The sequence below is a fragment of the Nomascus leucogenys genome, chromosome 24 (genome assembly GCF_006542625.1).
Source record: "Nomascus leucogenys isolate Asia chromosome 24, Asia_NLE_v1, whole genome shotgun sequence".
Taxonomy (NCBI): domain Eukaryota; kingdom Metazoa; phylum Chordata; class Mammalia; order Primates; family Hylobatidae; genus Nomascus; species Nomascus leucogenys.
The window spans coordinates 23,838,474-23,864,347 of NC_044404.1; the positions used below are offsets into that span (position 1 = coordinate 23,838,474).

Sequence of the window (25,874 nt, forward strand, 5' to 3'; positions counted from 1 at the left end):
CTCAGAAACAACCCCCTCGGGTGTTCTGGCCAGCAACTGCCGCAAGCAGCCTGAGTAAGCCCAAAACCACTGATTTCCAGTCACTATGGATTTGGGGCTCAGGTGCGGAAACAGGGAGGAAATCCAAAGATTAATAAACTAGTTCATAGTCTCCATTTTCCTCTCAGAGTGCAACATGGTAAAGTATCTTACTCCCCCACGCTCATGTATACACACAGCTGCACAACCGAATGCTGGAATTATGATGTGCCATTAACCTTTAATTACATAAGCTGTTTTCAAAAATCACATTCAGCGTGGAGATTTTCCAGAGATGCTGGAGTTGGCAGATGGCCACCACGAAGCTCTCCACTTTCCACAAATGGCCTCTGCCAGCTTGGGAAGAACCTCCATGACCTGTGTCCTGAGAAGTCAGACAGCAAGGGCCCCAAGGCCATGGCAGGGTGGAGCTGTGTAGAGGGTGGCGAGTGGCCAGCTACGGATTCCATCCAGAGAGGAGACTCAAGGATCATGCTAAGTAGGGAATGGGGTTCCCACATGTCCTCAGGCATTCAACTCCTGGGCCAGGGTCCCTAACGAAGGGAGACTTCAGCCCTCAAAGCCTCTTACTCCTACTCAGGTCTGGGCAGGAGGTCCTTCTGCCAAGCAGCTCCTCCTGCCCCTCGCCTGCTTTCTGCCAGGAGAGACCTCTGTGTAGAGCTGGCTATGAGGTACCTGCACCATTTAACCTATTCTTATTTCCATGTCCCCATCCATGAATCATCTGTGTGTGCCCCTATTTCCACACCATCCCCAGGGCTTCAGGTGGGCAAGGGGCTCAGAGTTTACAGGTAGCCTGAGCCACTTTGGAGCTAGTTTTTCTGTTCAGGGCTTGACAGATAAAGTTTCCAGCTTCCAGAAGCTTCTGGAGATTCACACCCTTTGAGAAACAAGTTAGAGGATGCGGTAAGTCATGGTATGCCCTCAACACCAGGGAAAACATCAGCATGGACAGACAACTGATACTGAAAAGGTGAAGATAAACAGGCTTTTTCCTTGACAGTGGGGCACCAGCTGCCTGTGAGCTCCTGTCTGTCTGACACCTGGGTTATTCCTCTGACCCCCCCTCATGTAAGATGCCCAATTTCTATCATGGTTTGTAGTGCCACTACCAGGGCACAGATCTTATCAGATCTTACCAGTCTTGCTCAGTACTCCCTCTTCAGGGCCCAGCACAGGGCCTGGCCCACAGAGGTAAAAAACTGATATTCAAGTGAGGATTGTGAGGCAGAGAGGGAGGGATAAAAACACCAACTGAAAGGGCCAGGCAGAAACCCTCTGTTCATACAGTAGCTCATATTTGCTGAAGTGCACTCTGTGCTCAGCTCTGTGATAAGCGTTCTACATAAGTTTTCTTTCTTTTTTTTTTTTGGAGACAGAGTTTGCTCTTGTCGCCCAGGCTGGAGTGCAATGGCACGCTCTCAGCTCACTGCAACCTCTGCCTCCCGGGTTCAAGTGATTCTCCTGCCTCAGCCTCCCAAGTAGCTGGGGTACAGGTGTGTGCCACCACACCCAGCTAATTTTTCTTTTCTTTTTTTTTTTTTTTTTTGAGAGGGAGTCTCGCTCTGTCACCAGGCTGGAGTGCAGTGGCATGATCTCAGCTCACTGCAACCTCTGACTCCTGGGTTCAAGCGATTCTTCTGCCTCAGCCTCCCGAGTAGCTGGGATTACAGGTGCGCGCCACCACACCCAGCTAATTTTTGTATTTTTAGTAGAGACGGGGTTTCACCATGTTGGCCAAGCTGGTCTCGAACTCCTGACCTCAGGTGATCTGCCCACCCTGGCCTCCCAAAGTGCTGGGATTACAGGCATGAGCGACCGTGCCCAGCAATTTTTCTATTATTAGTGGAGACAGGGTTTCACCATATTGGCCAGGCTGGTCTCGAACCCTTGACCTCAGGTGATCCACCCGCCTTGGCTTCCCAAAGTGCTGGGATTACAGGTGTGCGCCTGGCCCTCTACATACGTTTTCTTACTTAATCCTCACAATGGCTCCATGAGATAGATGGCATTATTATTCCCATTTCTTAGGTTGAGAGAGATGAAATAATTTGTCTGAGGTCTCATAGCCTGTGAGTGGCAGGAGTAGGCTTTAAACCCAGTTCCATCTGATCTTTAAGCACAGATGCTATTCTGCTTCCGTCCCGCCACTGAGGGCCCTGGTGGACTCTGGCGGATCCCTGGTGAGCTGTCTAACGCTACTCTCCTCATTTTACAGAGAACAAAACAAAGCCAAGACAGAACTGACTCATTTCAGGTCATGAACCTGACCCTTCCCAGGGTCTCTTAGGACTGAACTGTCAAAGTCACCCTGACACTCCAGCCTTCTTGTGCCCATGCATGTGGCCTCACTCAACCCTACTCTCACAAACATTAAAATATGAGATCAAATATCCATAAACCCCGGCACCCTTCCCCTTTTTTTTTTTTTTGAGACGGAGTCTCGCTCTGTTGCCCAGGCTGGAGTGCAGTGGCGCAATCTAGGCTCACTGCAAGCTCCGCCTCCCGGGTTCACGCCATTCTCCTGCCTCAGCCTCTCCGAGTAGCTGGGACTACAGGCGCCTGCCACCACGCCCGGCTAATTTTTTTGTATTTTTTTTTTTTTTAGTAGAGACGGGGTTTCACTGTGGTCTTGATCTCCTGACCTCGTGATCCGCCCGCCTCGGCCTCCCAAAGTGCTGGGATTACAAGCGTGAGCCACCGCGCCTGGCCTCCCCTCTTTCGTTTTGAAGAGACAGGGTCTTGCTGTTTCACCCAGGCTGGAAGTACACTGGCAGGATCATAGCTCACTGCAGCCTCAAACTCTTGGGCTCAAGTGACCCCCCTGCCTCAGCCTCCCAAAGTGCTGAGATTATAGGCATGAGCCACCACGCCTGGCTAACCCTTTCCCTTTTTACTCCTCAGCACCTTAACAACCCCAAATACCCCCATCCGCTTTTGTTCTCAGCTTCAGGCCCCCTGGTCAGTTCAGGGCTGTCGCCACCAGGGGGTGGGTGGGCTTACCGTGTGAATGCCCAAGCCCTCTAGCATGTAGACCAGGTCTTCCGTGGCCAAGTTTCCTGATGCCCCCTGTGCGTAGGGACAGCCTCCAAGTCCTGCCACAGAAGAATCCACGACGCTCACTCCCATCTGGAAACATAAGGATGGTGAAATATGGCTGTTGCTCGGGACAAGAGCCCACAGAGCTGAGCCTTGCAAACCTCCCAGTGGTCTGTTGCCTGAAATTCTAGAGTCATTCTTTGCTTTGGCTTATGATTCTGTTGACACGAAAATCCCACAGAAAGAGACAGTGTTTCTCCTTTTAGTTTCTGTTACACTGTTTCCTCTGCCAGCAGTATCTTTCCTTTCATGGTGGACTCTCACCCTTTAGGTTCCAGTCTGAAAGCCACCTGCTCAGGGAGACCTTTTCTGATCACCAGCCTAACCCCCTCCCAATGTTGAGATTTCAGACCCCTGTTGTTTACTGTGATTCATTTATTACCCGCCCTCCCCACTTACCCACCACCACCTCCAGGCTACTGTCACTCAGTCAGGGCCTTGCCACACGAGGGCCACATCCCGTCTTCCCAGGTCAGTCACCTCCCACTCTCCCAAATGGCTAGTTCACTTTCTCCTCTCTTCTTAAACCGCTATCACCCCCTTCCCCATCCTCATTCTCATCTGCTGCTTTATGGAAACAGATACAATCAAGAGAGACGTCTCCATTGACTCCCACCGTCACATCTACCCACCTGCCTACATCTGGGCCTACAGACCCGCCGTCCCTCATGCTGCCCGAGATGGACCCTGAGCTCCTAGCCATGGCCAACCCCTCCACCTTGGCGTGAGGCCCATTCCCACCTGCTTCAGGATGTGCTCCGGTAAGTCTCTCCCTCTCTCCTGCAACCTGTTACTCCCCTCCACTGGGTCATCCTCACGCAGCCTGCAATCTCTCCCATCTTTTATAAACCTTTTTGGAACCCTCTAACCTCCCATTTCTTTCCCCCGATTCAAAGCAAAGTCCCTCAAAAGAGCTGTTCCCATTTAACAGCTACCATTCTTACTTGAACCCATTCAAAACAGGTTTGCGTCCCCACAGCTCCTCCACTGAAACAGCTCTAGTCAAGGCCACTGTTGGCCTCCATGTAGCTAAGTACAAAGGTCAAGTCTCTTTCTTCATCTTTGCACTTGACTAGCCGCATCATCTTGGACACCTTCTCCATGTGGCTTCCAGGGCTCCACATCCCTTGGTTTTCCTCCTAGTGCTCTGGCCTCTCCCGAGGCCTCAGTCCAGTCTTTGCTGGCTCTTCCTCACCTCCCTGATCTCGGTTGGAGCCCTTACTGCTCACTCCTCAGACAGCTTCTCTATCTCCACTCACTCCCAGTTAACTGCACCCAGGTTAACACACCTGCCTATAGATGTCTCGAGCTTCACAGATCAGAACACGAACTGCTGAGATCCGGTCACGCACCTCTGCCTCCAGGCCTCCTTGCCATGTCTCTCACCTGGATTGCTGTAGGCTCCAAATTGGTTCTTCTGTCTCTCTACAGTGTACTCTCTACACAGCAGCCAGAGGAGCCTCTTATATTTTTTTTTTTTTTGATAAGAAGTCTCACTCTGTTGCCCAGGCTAGAGTGAACTGGCGCCATCTCAGCTCACTGCAAATCACTGCAACCTCCACCTCCCGGGCTCAAGTGATTCTCATGCCTCAGCCTCGCAAATAGCTGGGATAACAGGCTCACGCCACCACGCCCAGCTAATTTTTATATTTTTAGTTGAGAAAGGGTTTCACCATGTTGGCCAGGCTGGTCTCAAACTCCTGACCTCAAGTGATCCACCTGCCTCAGCCTCCCAAAGTGCTGGGATTATGGGTGTGAGCCATCGTGCCTGGCCGAGGAGCCTCTCAAAGGGAACATTTCAGATCATCTCCCTCCCCGCCCCTGCTCAAGACACTCTGTTAGCTTCCCAGCTCAGTCCGAAAGAGTCAAAGTCCTACAAGGCCCCCAGTCTGGCCTTCCTCTAACCCTGACATCTCTGCCCCCCTCTCCTCAGTCACACTGCTCCCGCCACATGCCTCCTCATGATCCCTGAACACAGCAAGCACACTCCTCCCTCAGGGGCTTTGCGCCTGCTTTCCTGGGTGGGGCTCCCTTCCCTCCCCCTGCCTGCTAGGGGTCTGCAGGGCTCACTCCCTCGCTTCTCTCAGGTCTCTCTCAAATGCTACCGTCTGAGTGAGGCCACTCTACAGAAAGGCCTGGCACTGCCTTAACCTGCTTCATTTTTCTCCACAGTGTTTATGAACACCTGGCCTGCTGTATGTTTGTTTATTTATTATCTGTCTCATCGTACTAGAGTGTCAGCCTCGTGAGGTCAGAGACTCTGTTTTGGTCACAGCTGAATCCTTAATGCTGAGAACAGTGCCTAGCACACTAACACTGTTAGGTTAGGTTTTAATAGTGGACAAATGGTCGTACAATGCGTTATTTACACACCTATAATCTTCCATCCGTCTTCCCCACCCAGCATGACATGAGCTCCCAGAGGGCAGGGATTGGGTCCTGTTACTATTATCTAAGTCAGCACTTAACCTGGCACATCGATCCATATTTCCCAAATAACTGATGGAAGAGGGAGGTCAGAGGAAGCTACTGCCAGACAACACACAGCTCAACCTGTTCCCTGATAAATTTTCAAAAAGGGGATTCTGAGATATCACTGCCATGAAACAGAGAAGCACGGAGGAGCAGGAGTATCCTCAGCCTGATCAGGATGAAGTTTTGCCTCAGACTCACCTCAGCTGTGCAGAATTCCCCTTTACCTGCCTGGCAAGGCATAGGAGAGGAAGTCACTCTCCCTGCCTGCCTGGCTGGGAAACGCATGAGCTGAAGGAAAGCCCAGGAGCCAGGGCAGGGTGTCACAGTAAGCTGAGAAATGAGGAGACCACAGAGCTACAAACCTTAACCTTGACAGCCACAACTCTGAGGAAACCGGCCCAGAATGCAACAGACTCACCTGGCTTAGACACGAACCTCTAGGGGATAATTGAGAGGAAAAAAAAGTGGCTGGGACTGCCATCACTATCCTAAAGACGGAAGGTTAGGCCAATGCTACAGCAAGGTAGCTGTGGTCAGACACTAAGAATGCTCCTTCTATCCGGCTGCCAGCCAATGGATCTCCATTCTGGACCAGCCTACAAGAAGCAAACCTCAAGGGAAACTAAATCTGAGGTCTTAGCTCAATCTGTGGGGAACGGCATTAAAGCCTCTCCCTCTGAGTGACCTCTGCTGGCTTCTCTACCTCCTGTCTCTTCACCTGCTTCTGCTACACACCTGCACACTGAAAACCCTGTATATTGTATGAGTCCTCCCTGAACCCCACATCAGTCCTGAGGTGCAATTCTGCCCAGTCACCTTTCCTCTTCCCTCAACAGCAGCTTACTTTATGTCCTTCAAGCTTCACTGAGGCCTCTTTTGCAAATCCTCCTAGATCTCCTCAGCTGGGGCCCCTCTAGGCTTCCTGAGCCCTGTGCTTCCTCCCTTCACGGCATCTGTCATAATGCAGTAGGATTGCCATGTAACTCCCTTGACTGTCTCCCCAACACAGACGTGTACACTTCACATCTGGGCAGGGTCACCATGACGGTGTCCACTATTGCCAGCTCAGAACCTGGCATACTGGCATCAGTAAATGTTTGCTGAAAGAATAAATGATAACAAGCTGTCCTGCCCACCGTGACCTGTGAGAGAATGGGCATATGCTTTTGATTACCTGCAGGGCCATCAAGGTGTTGGCCAGGGCTTGGCCATAGGTGTCATGGCAGTGGACAGCCAGGGCAGCCAGAGGCACTTCCTGCATGACAGCAGACAGCATGTCTTTCATGATCCCTGGGGTGCCCACACCAATGGTGTCCCCCAGGGAGATCTCGTAGCAGCCCATTGAGTACAACTTCTTGGTGACCTAAGGAAGCAAGCAGGCACTTGGAGGATACGGAATCCACCAGCCAGGGGATCCATGCACTCAGAAGCACGGGGCCTTTGCCTGGGCAGAACACTTCTGTGTATGAAGCACTCAATTCTTACTGGCTTACATGCTCCTCACCACTCCAACTGGGAATGATGTTCCTCAATCTATGATCAGGAGGCTGAGGCTTAAGGGGTAGAGCCAGCCGCTGGAGCCAGCCCACAATCCTGAGGCTCCAACCCCCGTGCTTTCCTCCCTACCTGTGCCCCTCAGACTTCAGTCTTTCACTTACCACCGTCACATCATACTGTCAGACCCAGGTGCTGGAATCAGTGAAGTCGATTCCTTCCATGTTGTTTTATCCTCAGCAATAAAATCCATGAAATCATGGGTCTGAGATGCTAGTTATATTTTTTTCTTTTTTTTTTTTTTGAGACAGGGTCTCACTCTGTCATTCAGGCTGGAGTGCAGTGGTGTGATCTCGGCTCACTGCAACCTTGGCCTCTCAGACTCAAGCAATCCTCCCACCTCAGCCTCCCAAGTAGCTTGGACCACAGGTGTGTACCACCATGCCCAGCTAATAGTATATATATATATATATAAAATGTATGTAATATATAATATATATTATGTATATAATAATATATAATACATATTATGTATATAATTATAATTATGTATATAATTATGTATATATATTATATATACATTATATATAATGTATATATTATGTATAATTATATACATAATATTATGTATATATGTATATAATTACATATTATATATGTATATTTTATATATTATATATTGTATATAATGTGTATATATGTATAATAATATATATATTTTATATATATATTTTTTGAGACAGAGTCTCACTCTGTCGCCCAGGCTGGAGTGCAGTGGCACAATCTCGGCTCACTGCAACCTCTGCCTCCTGGGTTCAAGTGATTCTCCTGTCTCAGTCTCCCAGGTAGCTGGGATTATAGGCACCTACCACCACGCCCCGCTAATTTTTTGTATTTTTAGTAGAGACGGAGTTTCACTATGTCGGCCAGGCTGATCTTGAACTCCTGACCTCAGGTGATCCACCCGCTTTGGGCTCCCAAAGTGCTGGGATTACGGTCGTGAGCCACTGTACCCGGCCAATAGTCCCATATAATATATATATATATATATATATATTATATGGGACTATATTTTTTTTTTTTTGTTTTTTTTTTTTTTTGAGATGGAGTCTCCCTCTGTTGCCCAGGCTGGAGTGCGGTGGTGCAATCTCAGCTCACTGCAAGCTCCGCCTCCCGGGTTCACGCCATTCTCCTGCCTCAGCCTCCCGAGTAGCTGAGACTACAGGCGCCCGCCACCACGCCCGGCTAATTTTTTGTATTTTTAATAGAGACAGGGTTTCACCATGTTAGCCAGGAAGGTCTCGATCTCCTGACCTCGTGATCCGCCCATCTCAGCCTCCCAAAGTGCTGGGATTACAGGTGTGAGCCACCACGCCCGGCCAATAGTTATATTTTTTAATAGAGGTACATCACTATTTAAATTTTTAGAAGCCCATTTGCACATCTCTAAAAACACTGCAAAATGGGTCCATATTGGAATAGGTCCAATATGGGTCCAACTGGAATAAGCCATACTGGAATAGGGTGGGCCGCTAATCCCATATGACTGGTGAACTTAAAAAAAGATGGCCTCACCCAAAGAGCACACACGGGGCTGCTGGACAAGGTGCAGAGGGATGTGGCAGGGAAAGGGGACCAGAAGACACCAATGATCTGCTAAATAAATGAAATGGTGACGTCACTTCCCCAATGGCCCTGCACAGAGTGTGGGGCAGCAGTGGCTGGCCTTTAGGGGGCAGCAGGGTGCAGGGGAAGGAGCAGGCCTTTGAAGTCATGAGATGCTGCGTTAAAGTCCTAGTTTTGCTGCTCACTAGCTGTGGGCCTTGGCAAGGAACTTAACTTTTCTGAGCTTCAATTTCTGCTTCTGAAAAATGGTGATGACCCTTTGGTCACATGGCAACGATTGTGGCAACTGAGGCTAAGACCTGGAGCAGGGCAGCTGCTCTCAAGAAACAGTTGCTACTGTTACCATTCCACCTATCTGGATGCCACAAAGTACCCTGGGAAGAAGTGGGCTTTGGAGAGAGAAAAAATGGGGTTTGATACCTGATTTCACCATTTGTAACCTGTGTGGCAAGTTATTTAGTGTCAGTTTCCTCAACTGTAAAATGGAATAATAATACCAAATTTGCACAGTGGTTTTGAGGACTAAATGACATAAGTTATTGGGCTGGTCAAACTCAATTCCCGTGCTGTGTTCTTCTCAGTGTTGACCTGGTGACTGTTCAGAGGACATCAGGGTTGTGGCCTTTCAATCACTACAAGGAACTGTGGGAATTCCTGGGTAAGGAGCCCCTCCTCAGAGAATCACCTAAATGACCAGACTGGAAACTGAATCGGAGGTTTTCAGGCTGGGTAGAGGCCAGGGGCTTCAAGGACTACATGTTCGGCTAGGAGGGGGGCCTCTAAGGAGCAAGTGCAGGGCTGTGCTCACAGCAGGGAGCTTAATGAAGGAGCTGGGTGAATGAATGAAGTCAGAAACCTGCAGGAAAGGGTGGGGAGAGGAACCTATGTGCTCAGGGGCAGACAAGGTGGCCAACCCTCACCAAACCCCCCACCCTGACACATGCACACACCTCAGCTACTTTAGCTGGGGAGATCTTTCCTTCATAGGGGCAGCCAAGAGCACAGGAGACGTACCTGTGGGAAGACAGGGGAGGAATGAGGTCAGTGTCCTGAGCTTTTTGGCTAGCAGAACTAAGGCAGGGCTGTTTAACACACATTTCTGATCAGTGTGCAATCAACACCTGCAGCTGGGCGGAGTAAGGGCAGGGATGGTACAACTCAGTGCCAGGAGGAGGCAGTAGAGAGCAATGGCAGGGAACTGGGGGACAACAGACCTACAGTTGAGGAAGCAGAAGTTGCAGAGGCCTCAGGAGAGGCAGCCAAGGATTTACAATAAGCGGAGGAGGAGCCAGAGAGGGCAGGGAGAGTAAGCAGCTGGGTTGTACGGTGGGGAGACGGAGCAAAACTACGTGCCAGGGGAGCTGGGGCCAGTACTCCAGAAGGAGACCAAAGACTGGGTAAAACCAAATTCAGAACAAGAGCTGAGTTGGATATGAGTCAGCAACAGGCTGGGCTGGCCTGAGGACCAAGGGATGAGCTGCCCCAGTGAGTTGCTAGAGGATTCATTCATTCATTTATTTGCCTGATGTTTACTGAATTGCCTGCTCTGTGCCAGGCACTGGCACAGGGCAGTGGGCAAGACTGATAAGGTTCCTGCCCTCTCAGAGCTTATCTCAAGTTAGGGAGATGGCCAATAAAAAAGCAACCAAGTAAGTAATGGAGAAAATCTCAGAACTGATGTGCTACAGAGGAAAGATGGGAAATGACAGGAACAAGTGGAGGAGGCCAACTGTAGTGAAGGTCCAGGAAAGATCCCTCTGAGGACAGGATGTTGGAGCCGAGAGAAGCCGGGGGAGTCTGTGAGAAGAGCATTCCTGGCAGAGAGAAGACCTGGGGAAAGCCCTGAGACAGAAGAGCCAGACAGAACAAAGGATAGCTGAGGCAGAGAGAGCAAGGGGAAAGGAAGTATGAGATGAGGACGTCAGCGAGGTGGGCACAGGTCTGATCATGGGTCTTAGGGCTATGGTAAGGAGGGTGGATTTGGGATGTAGGTGACTTCTATTCCCACCCGCCCTGTTGGAGCTGTCTTTAAAACCCTTTAGAGTCAAGCAAATTCTGCATATTAAGAGGCATAATAAATGTTCAACAGATAAATAATTTCAGACTCAAAGATCTCGGTGTACTTTTCCATTTCGATGCTCCCACTTACTCTCCAACCATTGCTGAGCAAGAAAAAGGTAAGAGATGCTTAGAAAGACACAGATCTGGGAGTCGGGCCGATGTTACTGGAGCACCTGCTTCCCCATTTGTCCGCCTGCCCGTCAGTGACTGAGTGCCCACTGTGTGCTAGGCCCCAAGCTGGGAGAGTGGAGCACCCCAGGGACTGGGAGAGATGTGGGCTTTGCCCTCATGGAGTGCACGGTCTAGTGGGGTAGAGCAGGGAGGGAATTTAATAAGCTGCTAAGTGCTACATTTAGAGGATGTCCCGACACTACCGGGTCCCAGAGAAGGGCGCTAACTCCACCTGAAGGACTGGAGCAGCTTCTCAGAGGAACTGACTCCCGCAAGAGTCAGGATGAGCAGGAGTTATCCCCGAGAAGCATGATGTGGAGGAAGTGTTCTTTTTTATTTTTTGGAGACAGAGTCTTACTCTTTCACTCATGCTAGTGTGCAGTGGCATGATTTTGGCTCACTTCAGCTTGGACCTCCCAGGCTCAGGTAATCTTCCCACCTTAGCCTCCTGAGTAGCTGGGACTACAGGCACATGCAACCACACCTGGCTTTTTTTTTTTTTTTTTTGTAGAGCTGGGGTTTCACCATGTTGCCCAGGCCCAAGCTGGTCACAAACTCCTGGGCTGAGGCAACCCGCCCACCTTGGCCTCCCAAGGAAGGTTGTTCTGAGTCTACATAAAGCATGTGCAAAGACCCAGAGGCAAGAGTGGAGGCATGTGACAAACAGAAAGAAGTTCCAGTTGCGCTGGAGTGTACCATGAAGAGGCAACAGAGGCCAGAAGGGAACTTGAACAGCAGGGCTACAGAAAAGAGCCGGGACCAAATCATGCAGGGTTTGTAAACCTCATTAAAAAGTCTGCACTTGATTAGTCACTGAAAGCTTTTTAACCAGGAGGGATGTGATCAGATGTGCACTTTTGTGGGGTTTTTTTGGTATTTGTTTTTGAGACAGTCTTGCTCTGTCACATAGGCTGGAGTGCAGTGGCGTGATCTCGGCTCACTGCAACCTTTGCCTCCTGGGTTCAAGTGATTCTCTTGCCTCAGCCTCCTGAGTAACTGGGATTACAGATGCGTGCCACCATGCCCAGCTAATTTTTGTATTTTTAGTAGAGATGGGGTTTCCCCATGTTGGCCAGGCTGGTCTCGAACTCCATACCTCAGGTGATCTGCCTGCCTTAGGCCTCCCAAAGTGCTGGGATTATAGGCATGAGCCACCATGTTCAGCCCAGATGTGCACTTTTAAACGATCATTCTGGCTACAATTTTTTTTTTTTTTGAGACAGAGTTTTGCTCTGTCACCCAGGCTGGAGTACAGTGGTGTGATCTCGGCTCACAACAACCTCCACCTCCCAGGTTCAAGTGATTCTCCTGCCTCAGCCTCCCAAGTAGCTGGAATTACAGCTAATTTTTGTATTTTTAGTAAAGACAGGGTTTCTATCCGCTACCACGCCCAGCTAATTTTTGTATTTTTAGTAGAGACAGGGTTTCACCATGTTGGCCAGGCTGGTCTTGAACTCTTGACCTCAGGTGATCCACCTGCCTTGTCCTCCCAAAGTGCTGGGATTACAGGTGTGAGCCACCATGCCCGGCCTCTGGCTGCAATTTGCACAGCAGTGTGACCTTACAGTAGACTATTCACCCTTCCTGGGCCTTGGTTTTGTAATTTATAAAGTGGGGATAACCTACTCCCTGCTGGGCTGTTGTGAGGTTTCAATTATTATAGATAATACACACACAATGCCTGGAACCACTGATATTAGAGACGTGATGTTGGAAACATAGAAACCTAGGTAATTCTCCAGGGATGTGTGAAGAGCTAGTGATAAAGCCAGGACTCAACTGACCTCCAGAAACCCATTAGTGTCCTGTTCTGCTAGATTCCTTTAGCATGATAGCAGTGGTGCTATCGTGGCTCACTGCAGCCTCGAACTCCCGGTCTCAAGCCATCCTCTGCCTCAGTCTCCCAAGTTGCTAGGACCACAGGTGCATGCTATCATGGCTAGCTGGTAAACTGACCCAAAATTCAGGTTTGAGAGAAGGTACTTGCTAGGATTTCTTCTGACCACACTTATTTGGGAAAAGATGTCTAGGTGTGGAGCTCGGGCTGCCCCCACCCAGGATAAGAAGTTTGTGGCAGGAGGACCACTTGAGTCAGAGCCTAGCCCCATTCCAGAACGGTACAGAGGAAAGGATACCAATGTGCTCTGACTCACCCCCGCACAGAAATATTGGCTGACCGCGCTGCCTTCAGGATTGCGTCAAACCTCTGAAAACTCTCCTCTATGGAACAATTGATGTTCTTCTTGGTGAAGAGCTCTGAGGCAGCTCCAAAGATGGCTACTTCCTTGGCTCCAGCAGCAACCTGCCAACATCCAGGTGAATTCCTTTCAGCACTTTTCTCTTTTTTTGTTTGAGATGGTGTCTTGCTTTGTCGCCCAGGCTGGAGTGCAGTGGCCCGATCTCGGCTCACTGCAACCTCCACCTCCTGGGTTCAAGCGATTCTCCTGCCTCAGCCTCCTGAGTAGCTGGGATTATATGAGCCCACCACCACGTCCGGCTAATTTTTGTATTTTTAGTAGAGACAGCGTTTCACCATGTTGGTCAGGCTGGTTTCAAACTCCTGACCTTGTGATCCACCCGCCTCGGCCTCCTAAAGTGCTGAGATTACAGGTGTCAGCCATCACGCCTGGACAGCACTTTTCTCTTTAAAGAATACTGACAGAGAATGGCAAAAAATTTATCTTAAGGTAAATTTTATGTTATGTGAATGTTATGGGTTGAATTGTGTCCTCCTAAAAAGATATGTTGAAGGATTAAAACCCAGCACCTCAGAATGTGACCTTATTTGGAAACAGCGTCATTGCAGATATCATTAGTTAAGATGAAGCCATACTGGAATAGGGTAGGCCCCTAATCCCATACGACTGGTGACCTTAAAAAAATATGGCCAGCCGGGCGTGGTGGCTCACGCCTGTAATCTCAGCACTTTGGGAGGCCGAGGCAGGCAGATCATGAGGTCAGGAGATCGAGACCATCCTGGCTAACACAGTGAAACCCCATCTCTACTAAAAATACAAAAAATTAGCTGGGTGTGGTGGCACACGCCTGTAGTCCCAGCTACTCGGGAGGCTGAGGTGGGAGAATCACTTGAACCTGGGAGGCGGAGCTTGCAGTGAGCCGAGATCATGCCACTGTACTCCAGCCTGGGCGACAGAGCAAGACTCTGTCTAAAAAAAACAAAAACAAAAGATGGCCATGTGAAGACACAGAGACACAGAAAACGTGGCCCTGGGAAAAGGGAGGCAGAGACTGGAGAGATGCATCTACAAGCCAGGCAATGCCAAGGACTGCTGGCCACCACCAGATCCCAGCAGAGAGGCATGGGACAGATTCTCCCAGAGGCCTCAGAAGGAACCAATCCTGCTGACACCTTGATTTGGGACTTCTGGCCTCCAGAACTGTGAGAGAATAAATTTCCGTTGTTTTTAAGCCACCCAATTTGTAGTGCTTTCTTTTTTTCTTTTCTTTTTTTTTTTTTTGAGACGGAGTCTCACTCTGTCGCCCAGGCTGGAATGCAGTGGCATGATCTTGGCTCACTGCAACCTCTGCCTTCCGGGATCAAGTGATTCTCCTGCCTCAGGCTCCCAAGTAGCTAGGATTACAGGCGCCTGCCATCACGCCCGGCTAATTTTTTGTATGTTTAGTAGAGATGGGGTTTCACCGTGTTAGCCAGGATGGTCTCGATCTCCTGACCTCATGATCCGCCCGCCTTGGTCTCCCAAAGTGCTGGGATTACAGGCGTGAGCCACTGCGCCCGGCTTGTAGTACTTTCTTACAGTAGCACTAGGAAACAAACACAGTAATTTCTCTTAATAAAAAAAAAAAAAACAAAAAAACTTTGACTTTCCCCAAGGAAACCACCACCACCGCCATCACCACCCTGGAAGTCACTCTTGAGAAAAAGCTTTTTTCTTTTCTTGCTCTGTCACCCAGGCTGGATGAGTGCAGCAGTATTTTTTTTTTTTTTTTTTGAGACAGAGTCTCGCTCTGTTGCCCAGGCTGGAGTGCAGTGGCCTGATCTCTGCTCACTGCAAGCTCCACCTCCCGGGTTCATGCCATTCTCCTGCCTCAGCCTCCCGAGTAGCTGGGACTACAGGCGCCTGCCACCACGCCCGGCTAATTTTCCGTATTTTTAGTAGAGACGGGGTTTCACCGTGTTAGCAAGGATGGTCTCGATCTCCTGACCTTGTGATCCGCCCACCTCAGCCTCCCAAAATGCTGGGATTACAGGCGTGAGCCACCGCGCCCGGCGAGTGCAGCAGTATTATCATGGCTTACTGCAGCCTCGAACTCCTGGTCTCAAGCCATCCTGTGCCTCAGTCTTCCGAGTAGCTAGGACTACAGGTGTATGACATCATAGCCAGCTAATTGATTTTTTTTTTTTTTTTTTTTGTAGAGACAAGGTCTCCTTATGTTGTTCAGGCTATCTCAAGCTTCTGGCCTCAAGCTGTTCTCCTGCCTCAACCTCCCAAAGTGCTGGGATTATAGGTGTTAGCCACTGTGCCCAGCCAAAAAAAGGTTTTTGCCTAAATACAGAACCAACATCTCCAAAGATGTTCTTGTCTAAAATTGTAAGAAAGTTGGCAGATGCCAGCAACTACTGTTGAAACTCTTGTGGAGAGTTTGGTTACCTTTCTCTAAAGAAGTGGATAATCAAAAGAGCTGACATTTATTAAGCAGTTACCTTTATCTGGCTCTTGCTAAGCAATGTACATGCATCCTATCTTCTGAAATGCTCACAACTTCAGGTACTGTCATTTAGCCCTATTTTATAGGCTTGTCAACTTGTCAGGATCACAGAGCAGTGATTGGCAGGGCCAGGTTTGCCCCAGGGTCTGGCTGACAGACAAGCTGTTCAGATGGACATCCCAGGACAGGGGACTGAGGCCCCAAGACAAGGCAGGGACCAGTGCCATCAATCTCATTTCAGGAGCCCCCACCAACTAGCTATCCTCTTACCGCTGCCTCGAAGCCTTTCAAATTTGGGGTCAGGACTGGGTAGTTGATGCCGGGAAACTTCTGAATGCCCTTCAAGACTTCAGTGTGGTCACCCATCTAGGAACCAAGGGAGACATTGCCAAGTCATCACCAAGAGCGGGCAGAGAGTTCAGTTAGAGAAAACCTTTTCATCACAAAACCTCTGTTCTCCAGAACTCTTAGCGAGTAATTCCTTCTGCAGAGCTGAGTCTCTCCAATACTTTTACTGTTTGTTTGACTGCTGATGGCTCAGAAGGGCCCTTGGTCTGGGTGAGATCCCAATTTCTCCATATGGCCCATACTGCCAGCTTTACATATGCAGAAACAGCAGGAATACTACTACCAGCCATTTATTGAGAATGTACTCTGGGCCAGGCACTGAGCTCAGCTCTGTGTTAAACACTCCTCTGTAACAGGATGTTTCTTCTCCACTTAACTATCTTTGTGAAGCAGGAGTTGTCAGTCTTCCTCTTTTACAAACAAAGAAACCACAGACAGGCATACAGGGTTTTAGACTTTAGGGCTAGAAGAGGTTCTCTCTAACATCGAGGAGGCGAAAGGCCTTAGCAATGTCACTGAGCAAGTCAGAGCACAGCCAAGACTGAACCCAAGGCCCTGAATCCTGGGTCAGGTTCTTTTGCTGCAACACAGTGTTATGAATCACCTGAGACCTCTCAAAGCCAGGGGCTTGGAAACCTATGTTCTGTACTTGCTTCAAAGGCAAATGCAAAACTTTTCATCCCTGGAGAAAGGCCTCTCACTGAGGGCTAGGGCTCACCTGGGGAACCCACTTAGGAGACACAAAGCTGGTGGCTTCTATAACAGAGAGTCCTGCTTCAGAAAGCATGTCTATCAGCCTGATTTTCACCGGAGTAGATACGATATTCTATAGTGGAGAGAGAAACACCAAGGCAGCAAAGTTAGTAATAAAACAGCCTCAGAATGCAGTACCTGTTAGTTCAAGTACTATAGATAATTTTTTGCAGTGGATGCAGCTTCTCACCTGAAAAGGAGTTATTTACATGGAAACATTATTCTGCCATGCAGGCTTTCCCGTAAGTAAATGTGTGTTAATTCATAATCCCATCATAAACAAACTGAGAGCAGTGTGTGATGGCCTGAAAGGGCAGAGATGACTAACCCTCTGGGGAGTATGGGATAGGGCCCCCAAAGTATCACACACTCCTCGCTTCTGTCTCCCAACTGGCATAGGACTTCAGCCTCATGTGTTCAGCGTATAGCTTATCTTCCTCCCCACCATGTCCAGTAGCTCAACAGATTCTACGGATTCCTCTTTCCAAATCTACCATCATTATCCTGTATATAACATGGCGCAGTCTCAAGCCACTAATTCATCCTACACAGGAATCCTAAAATGCAGCTTCCAATCTTCCATTCTCTTGCATCAAAAGCTTTCTATGGCTCCCTAATATTTACAGGATTAGGCAAAAAATTCTAGGAACTCCCGGTCCAGGCGGACACATTGGCTCACGCCTGTAATCCCAGCACTTTGGGAGGCTGAGGCAGGCAGATCGTTTAAACTTAGGAGTTTGAGACCAGCCTGGGCAACATGGTGAAACCCCCTCTCTACAAAAAATACAAAAATTAGCCAGGCGTGGTGGCACGTGTCTGTGATCCAGCTACTCAGGAGGCTGAGGTGGATCACTGGAGCCTGGGAAGTCGAGGCTGCAGTGAGCAATGATTGTGCCACTGCACTAAGTGACACAGAGCAAGACCCTGTCTCAAACAAAAAGAACACACAAAAAAACTCCAGGTCCTTCTCACTAGGTCCTCCCCTCGCCTGCCTTCTCCAATTTCTCTCCCACTGCTCTAACTTAATCTATTCCACAATTTTTTTTTTTTTTTTTTTGAGATGGAGTCTCACTCTATTGCCCAGACTGGAGTGCAGTGGCACAATCTCAGCTCACTGCAACCTCTGCCTCCTGGGTTCAAGCGATTCTCCTGCCTCAGCCTCCAGAGTAGATGGGATTACATGAGCATGCCACCATCCCGGCTCATTTATTTTAGTAGAGATGGGGTTTCACTATGCTGGCCAGGCCGGTCTCAAACTCCTGACCTCAGGTGATCTGCCTGCCTCAGCCTCCCAAAGTGCCAGTATTACAGGCATGAGCCACCATGCCCGGCCTGCCAAATAATTTTTGAAAGCCCTCCATGTTGCAGGCATTGTGCTAGGTGCCGGGGATATAGCAATAAGCAGAAGCAGAACAGACAGGATTCTGCCCTTCGGGAACTTACACACTATTGTTTCCAACAAGCACTCACTATTAAAGCTAAGATGGACGTGCTAAAAAAAAAAAAAAAAGAAAAAGAAAAAAGCTTTTCTTATTGAAAAAATAATCAATATATGATTCTTTCAGAAAAACATGCCAAAAACAAAAGAAAACTACCCTTAACCTCCCAGTGATAACACTATTAACATCCTGGTGTGTAACTTTCTAGATCTGTGCAGCCCAATATGTCACTAGTCACATGTGGTTATTTACATTTAATAAAAATTGTATAAAAATAAAAATACAATTCCTTGGCCACACTAGTCACATCTCAAATTCTCAAGGGCCACATGGGTGTAGTGGCCACACGGAAAAGCTCAGGTCCAGAATACTTCCGTCTTCACAGAAAGTGCTGGCCTAGGTCCTGGTCTAGATAAATGCTCCCATACGTATATAAACTTTTTTCTTACATAAAAGTTTAAGATTAAAAAATACATGGCCGGGCGCAGTGGCTCATGCCTGTAATCCCAGCACTTTGGGAGGCCGAGGCAGGTGGATCACCTGAGGCCAGGAGTTCAAGACCAGCCTGGCCAACCTGGTGAAACCCCGTCTCTACTAAAAATGCACAAATTAGCTGGGCATATTGGCGGGGGCCTGTAATCCTAGCTACTCAGGAGGCTGAGGCAGGAGAATCACTTGAACTGGGGAGGTGGAGGTTGAGGTGACCCGAGATTGCGCTATTGCACTCCAGCCTGGGCGACAGAGTGAGATGCCATCTCCCAAAACACACACATACACACACACACACACACACACACACACGCACGCGCACGCACATGCACTATTTGTTTTTGTTTGGAGATAGAATTGTGCTCTATCACCCAGGCTGGAGTACAATGCCACGATCTCAACTCACTACAACCTCTGCCTCCCAGGTTCAAGAAATTATCATGCCTGAGCCTTAGGATTACAGGTGTGTGCCACCACACCCAGCTATTTTTTTTTTTTTTTTTTTTTTTTTCAGTAGAGATAGGGTTTCACTATATTGGTCAGCCTGGTCTCACACTCCCAGCTTCAAGTGATCTACCTGCCTCAGCCTCCTGAAGTGCTGGGATTACAGGCATGAGCCACCACCATGCCCAGCCACATGCACTATTTTATAACCTGCTTGAGTCACTTTATATACACCTATGTTATTAATGGCTTCATAATATTTCATTTTATAAAAAGTCCATAATGTATCTGACCCAACTTTCCTCATACTAAATATTTAAGTTGTTTCCAACTGTTCTGCACTTACCAACAGGTTTGTAAGGAACACCCCCAAGGCTAAATCTCTACATTTGGCCTTCATGACTTGCTGTAAGATAAATCTTACAGTAAGTATTTATTTATTTAAATTTAAATTTAATTTTAATAATAATTTAATTTATTTTTAAATAAATTTATAAATTTATAAATTTAATTTATTTTTAAATTAAAATTTATTTAAATTTAAATAATAAATTTATTATAAATTTATCCTGTAAGATAAATCTCCTTACATGGAATTGCTGGGTCTACCCTACCCCACTGGGCTGTGGACCTGGGGACACCAAATCTGTTGTACCACCATTCAATTTATGCATATACATATATTTTTTAATAAGACAGAGTCTTGCTATATTGCCCAGACTGGTCTCAAACTCCTGGGCTCAAGCCATCCTCCCACCTCAGCCCCCCAAGTAATTAGAGGTGATAGGCATGAGCCACCCACCCAGCTTGCCCCACCATTTTAGACCATTTAACTGTCACAGGTACCTGTCCCTGTTTGGCCTCCTCTACTCTCCCCTAACTTGTGCAAAGGAATCACATCTTGCATAGCTCTGTCCACTGCCATTGCACCTATCACACATAGTACTCAAAGCAGATGCTTGAAAAACTTTTTTTGGCTCATTTCCAACTTTACCTTTTCATTTTGTAGTCCATCTCGGGGACCAACTTCCACAATTTTCACCCGCTTTGGTAAAGTGCCCATAGATGAGGTGCTGACCTTTGGTTTAAAAGAGGAAACAAAAAGTATGAGGAAGAGATTGCCACAATTCCCAGGGAGACCAATATGAAAGAATGGATCTATCTTCACTAATAATGAGACAAGAAGAAATATTTCTCACCATTTAATTCACATTTGGTCTATTTTAGAATTAAGAACAAAAAGAAAATTTCACTGAGTAACAGGAACAAGCAAGAGATTCATCCTTCCAGTAGAGGTTCTCGCCTGAAGTCCAGACTCCTTTTCCACTGCCTACCTGACAGCTCTATTTGCATCTCTTCAATTTAGCAGTCCTGAAACAGAACTCTAATTTCTCCTAAAGCCCGTCTGACTCCATCCTTTCCATCTCTGTAAAAGGCATCGCATGTACCCTACTGCATAAGCCAGAACTTCATTGATCCCTTTCACCTATTCACCATGGCCTATAGGACTCTGTATGCTGCTGTATGTATGTAAGTAGTTTAAAAAGGCCGGGTATTGCTGGGGACAGTGGCTCATGCCTGTAATCCCAGTACTTTGGGAGGCCGAGGTGGGCGATTACTTGAGGTCAGGAGTTTGAGACCAGCCTGACCAACATGGTGAAACCCTGTTTCTACTAAAAATACACAAAAAATAGCCAGGTGTGGTGGTGCACGCCCGTAATTCCAGCTACTCAAGAGGCTGAGGCAGGAGAATTGCTTGAACCAGGGAGGTGGAAGTTGCAATGAGCCAAGATCGTGCCACTGTACTCCATCTTGGGTGACAGAGGAAGACTCCATTTCAAAAAAAAAAAGGCCAGGCACGGTGGCTCATGCCTGTAATCCCAGCACTTTGGGAGGCCAAGGCAGGCAGATCACTTGAGGTCAGAGGTTCGAGACCAGCCTGGCCAACATGATGAAGAAACCCCGTCTCTACTAAAAATAGAAAAATTAGCCAGGCGCGGTGGAATGGACCTGTAGTCCCAGCTACTCAAGAGTCTGAGGTGGGAGAATCGCTTGAGCCCAGAAGGTTGAGGCTGCAGTGAGCTACGACTGTGCTACTACACTCCAGCCTGGGCAACAGAGCGAGACCCCGTCACAAAAAAAAAAATTAAATGACTCTATATGTCACTTGATGCTTTCCAATTAAGAAAAGGAGAAGGCTGTATGAGTTGGCTCCTCTGACCTCCTGGAATCATCACTTGCCCCTACTGTCCACTCCCAACCTCCACCCAACAGGTTGCTAAGCTCCCTGCCTTCTCTTCCCTCTACCCCAGGGTTCCTCATCTGGCTTTTTTTTTTTTAAAACTGGCACTACATGGCCTCACTCCTCCACAACTCTCAAAAAAAAAAAAAAAAAAAAAAAAAAAACTCTCTCACATCTCTCTCTCATCTTTCAGTTGCAGAGAGGCTTCCTCTGACCACCCTTTGCAAAGCTGCCATTCCTCCCACCCCCATTATTTTCTATTGCAGAGCTATAATTATTTCCTTCAAAGCACGATAAAGAGTGCCTACTCAATGTCTGTTCCAGTAGAACATAAGCTCTTTGAGGGACCTTGTCTGTCTCAACTCCACTTCATCCCTAGTGTTTGGCACTGTGTTTGATACAAAGTAGCCACTCTTTAAAGTTATTAAAATAACACATAAACCATGAAGGACATAGCTGTCCCAGAAGAGAGCAATTACTGAGTATGGGGAGGAGTAGTCAGTCCTGGACTTTTCGGGGTATGGACGAGATGCAGGAGGGCTCTATTCTGTTACAGTCATAGGCTGGGTAATGACAAGCATGGGAATAAGGGGAGGTGACACCCCCAGTAGCTGAAGACATTTTTTACAAAATGCCCTGAGTCTCCTCTATATAAAGTCAGCTCAAAATCTTAGTCTTCCCTATCAAATAACACAATACTTTTTTTCCTCTTTCCTCTACCTGTCTTGATACTGTAACTTTTCAAATCAACTTTGTTTTACAGATTTAATCTGGATAAATATACTACAACAGGGCAAAGCGGGAGGCACACTGTGTGATCTGCTAAGGATCTCAACCCCCTGAAGCCCCCCAGGAATTCCCTGCTAGGAAGCAGCTGGAACATGTACAACTCACCTGACTGGCCTCGTTTTAGCCAACAAGGCTTCTTAGAGACTAAGGCAATGAGCCATTGGATTTCATGAAGTCAACAGGCTAAGTTGGAAGGTCCCTGCAACTTGAATCTCCCTCCAACAAGGATGTTCAGCCTCTGCTAGTATATCACCCTAAAACTATCTCACTGGAACATAAGTTTCATGAGACAGGGACTTTGTTTTATTCAATGCTGTATTTCTAAGGCCCTGGGACATAATAGGGGCTTGATAAATAACAGTTGAGTGTTGCTGAAATAATCTAAAACCTGCTTCAGGCCGAGCGTGGTGGCTCACGCCTGTAATCCCAGCACTTTGGGAGGCCGAGGTGGGCGGATCACCTGAGGAGGTCAGCAGTTCAAGACCAGCCTAGCCAACATGGTGAAGCCCTGTCTCCACTAAAAATACATAAATTAGGGCTGGGCGCGGTGGCTCACGCCTGTAATCCCAGCACTTTGGGAGGCCGAGGTGGGCGGATCACGAGGTCAGGAGATCGAGACCATCCTGGCTAACACGATGAAACCCCGTCTCTACTAAAAATACAAAAAATCAGCCGGGCAAGGTGGTGGGCACCTGTAGTCCCAGCTACGCAGGAGGCTGAGGCAGGAGAATGGCGTGAACCCCGGGGGGCGGAGCCTGCAGTGAGCCAAGATTGCGCCACTGCACTCCAGCCTGGGTGAAAGAGCAAGACTCCGTCTCAAAAAAAAAAAAAAAAAAAAAAAAAAAAAAAAAAAAAAGATTAGCTGGGCGTGGCGGCAGGCGCCTGTAATCCCAGCTACTCAGGAGGCTGAGGCAGGAGAATTGCTTGAACCCAGGAGGAGGAGGTTGCAGTGAGCCGAGATCGTGCCATTGTACTCCAGCCTGGGGGACAAGAGCAAGACTTCATCTCAAAAAAAAAAAAAAAAGATTCTGAAACCTGCTTCCAAGTTGCTTTTATTAGAACATTATAAACTCAATTCCACTTCCTTCCTTCCCCGTAACAGCTCTTCACATAATTCACAGTTTTTAACACTTAATATTTGCCAGGCACATACAAGAGCCATTTACATATTTATTTGTTTATTTGAGATAGAGTCTCATTCTGTCTCCAGGCTGGAGAGCAGTGGTGCGATCTTGGCTCACTGCAACCTCCACCTCCCAGGTTCAAGTGATTCCCCTGCCTCAGCCTCCCGAGTAGCTAGGACTACAGGTGCGCACCACCACGCCTGGCTAATTTTTTGTATTTTAGTAGAGACAGGGTTTCACCAGGTTGGCCAGGCTGGTCTCCAACTTCCGACTTCAAGTGATCCACCCACCTCAGCCTCCCAAAGTGCTAGGATTACAGGCATGAGCCACCACGCCTGGTGAGCCATTTATATATTAACCCATACTGTCCTCTCAACAATCTTATCAGGTAGGAACTATCATCATCCCCATTTTACTGTAAGAAATCTAAGGCCCCACTTGGGAGGCTGAGGCAGAAGAATCGCTTGAACCTGGGAGGCAGAGGTTGTAGTGAGCTGAGACTGCGCCACTGCACTCCAGTCTGGGTGACAGATGACAGAGCAAGACACCGTCTCAGGAAAAAAAAAAAAAAAAAAAAGAAAAGAAATCTGAGGCCCAAAGAGATTAAGTAACCTTCCCGAGATGACATGGGGAGCTAGTCACTGAGGCAGTATCTAAACCTGGCAGTGTGGCTCTAGAGTGCAAGCTCCTAACCTCTGGGCCACTGTTGCCTCTTTACCACTGTTCGGTCCACAGTCTTCTCTTCTCCTGGTTTAACATCCCGTTCCTCCTCTGTAAAGCTCCGCTCAGAGAGGGTCCCCCTAACCACACAAGTACTGTGCCACAGTGTCCTGAGGTACCTACATCAACACCAACAGCGAATACTGACTAAACCCAGTGTTAAACTACAGGCCAGGGACTATTATTATCCCAACTCTGTAGGTGAAGAAATTAAGCCTCAGAAAGGTTACCCAAAATTCACAGTTAGAAAGTGACAGAGCTTGGACTTGAACCCATATCTGGTTCTAATACTAATACTGGTTCCTATGCTTGGAACCCCATGGAGGGCCATCTCATTACACCAAATATCTCTTAAAAGCTTATTAATATCTACTATTTCGTTTAATTTTCTTAACTTTCCAAGTTGGAATTGCCATCTTCATTTTACACATGAGCAGGGGGTGCAGGTGAAAGGCCAAGTAAGGATATTAATGTGGCTTTCTGAGAGGGACCCAGTACCAGGAGTGTATTTTTCCCTCTATACAGCTATAACTCCTTCTCAACTCTCTAAGGTAAAAATACCACCACCGACTCATCACTTATTAGGAGCCAGAACACTGCCAAATGTATTACTTACATTTTCTCTAATTTCCAAAACAACCCCAAGGGAATGTTGTCCGTTTTACAGATGAAAGAGCTGAGGTTTAGAGAAAGTAAATAACTATCTCATTAAGTCTATAAAGTGGCAAAACTATTGGGACACCCTAGCTTCAGCTTTTTTCTGCTCCATACAGCTACGTCTCCCACACTTTTTCTGCGCTAAGAATGGGAGAGGGGAAAACATCAGGATCGAACAGGATCAAAGTGCAATTCCAAGGGAATCACAGCTTGGCTCCAATCAACGCAAGTCCCGCTCGGTAGGCTGGGATAGTTCCCCAAGCATCTCTAAAAGCAACAAGAGTTGGAAATGGAGACGAAGGAAATGGAATTTTCACTAATGAAGAGTTGGAGAGGTCTGAAGTTCAATTAGAGGGAGAAAGAGGCCAGGGTCATCGGAAAGGGCCCTGGGCGGGGAATCAGGACGCCTAGGATGGCGTCCCAGGTTTCCATGACCCAGACAAGTCATTCCACCTCTCCGGACCTCAGTTTTCCCAACCCCTTCAAAGGATTTGAGGGGATAAGGGAGGGTCCAGGACTCCAACGCCCTCCCGACTCTGGCCTGAGAGCTGTCCGGCCTCGCCTCTAAGAGAGCAGCCACCAAAGGCCAAGCCCCCGACCCTGACAGTCAGAGTGCCTGCAGGGCCGCCGCCTCGGCGGCTCGGGGCACTTACAGCCCGGAGGGACGCCAAGCCCACCAGTCGCCGCAGAAGCGCCTTCCTCATTGCTGCCATCTTGGCCCAGAATCCCCCGCGGCAGTCCAGCTGGGCCCCGCGTGACCGACGGCACGTCTGGTGGGCGAGGCCCCGCCCCCGCCCCCGCCCCTGTCCCCGCCCCTCCGCCGTGACTTCCGAAGCTGGCTCCACTCCCAGCCTCTCTCCGTTTGGATTCCGAGCGCCTCTTCCATCCCAGGCCAAGTGAGACGCTAGGAATATAAAGATGAACAGAATCAGCCTGGACACCATGTACTCCTAGCACTTTGGGAGACCGAGGCGGGTAGATCACCTGAGGTCAGGAATTCCAGACCAGCCTGGCTAACATGGCGAAACCCCCAGTTCTCTACAAAAAATACAAAAAAAAAAAAAAAAAAAGCCGGGCCTGGTGGTGGGCACCTGTAATCCCAGCTACTTGGGAGGCTAAGGCAGGAGAATTGTTTGAACCCGGGAGGCGAAGTTGCAGGGAGCGGAGATCGTGCCACTGCACTCCAGCCTGGGCGACACAGTGAAAGCCTCTCAA

At 48.3% G+C, this 25,874-nt stretch overlaps 1 protein-coding gene across 3 annotated transcripts; it reads right to left on the minus strand.

The window, feature by feature from the left end:
• Nucleotides 1–231: 231 nt before the first annotated feature.
• HMGCL (3-hydroxy-3-methylglutaryl-CoA lyase) lies at nt 232–25,451 on the minus strand. Of its 3 annotated transcripts, XM_030805871.1 has the most exons (10): nt 25,313–25,384; nt 24,619–24,678; nt 20,122–20,205; nt 16,721–16,828; nt 15,925–16,020; nt 13,119–13,267; nt 9,684–9,747; nt 6,788–6,976; nt 3,043–3,168; nt 232–919 (listed from the first exon to the last, which is right to left on the minus strand). In XM_030805871.1, the coding sequence occupies exons 3-10, from the start codon at nt 20,188–20,190 to the stop codon at nt 818–820; spliced, it is 903 nt and encodes a 300-aa protein (XP_030661731.1). In that variant the 5' UTR covers nt 20,191–20,205; nt 24,619–24,678; nt 25,313–25,384; the 3' UTR covers nt 232–817. The 3 variants fall into 3 exon arrangements, with proteins under 3 accessions (XP_030661731.1, XP_030661732.1, XP_030661730.1); XM_030805872.1 differs by lacking the exon at nt 24,619–24,678 and having other exon boundaries at nt 6,788–6,868; nt 25,313–25,451; XM_030805870.1 differs by lacking the exon at nt 24,619–24,678 and having other exon boundaries at nt 25,313–25,451.
• Between the last annotated feature and the right edge of the window lie 423 nt (nt 25,452–25,874).

What these genes read in the sequence shown, in the direction of transcription:
- HMGCL (XM_030805870.1), bottom strand. Translation starts at nt 25,372, where the DNA reads ATGGCAGCAATGAGGAAGGCGCTTCTGCGGCGACTGGTGGGCTTGGCG. An exon ending in CTCCTAAGTGGGTTCCCCAG is followed by an intron (nt 16,021 to 16,720) that starts GTGAGCCCTAGC and finishes CTTGGTTCCTAG; the next exon opens with ATGGGTGACCACACTGAAGT. An exon ending in ACACCTTGATGGCCCTGCAG is followed by an intron (nt 3,169 to 6,787) that starts GTAATCAAAAGC and finishes TTATGTTTCCAG; the next exon opens with ATGGGAGTGAGCGTCGTGGA.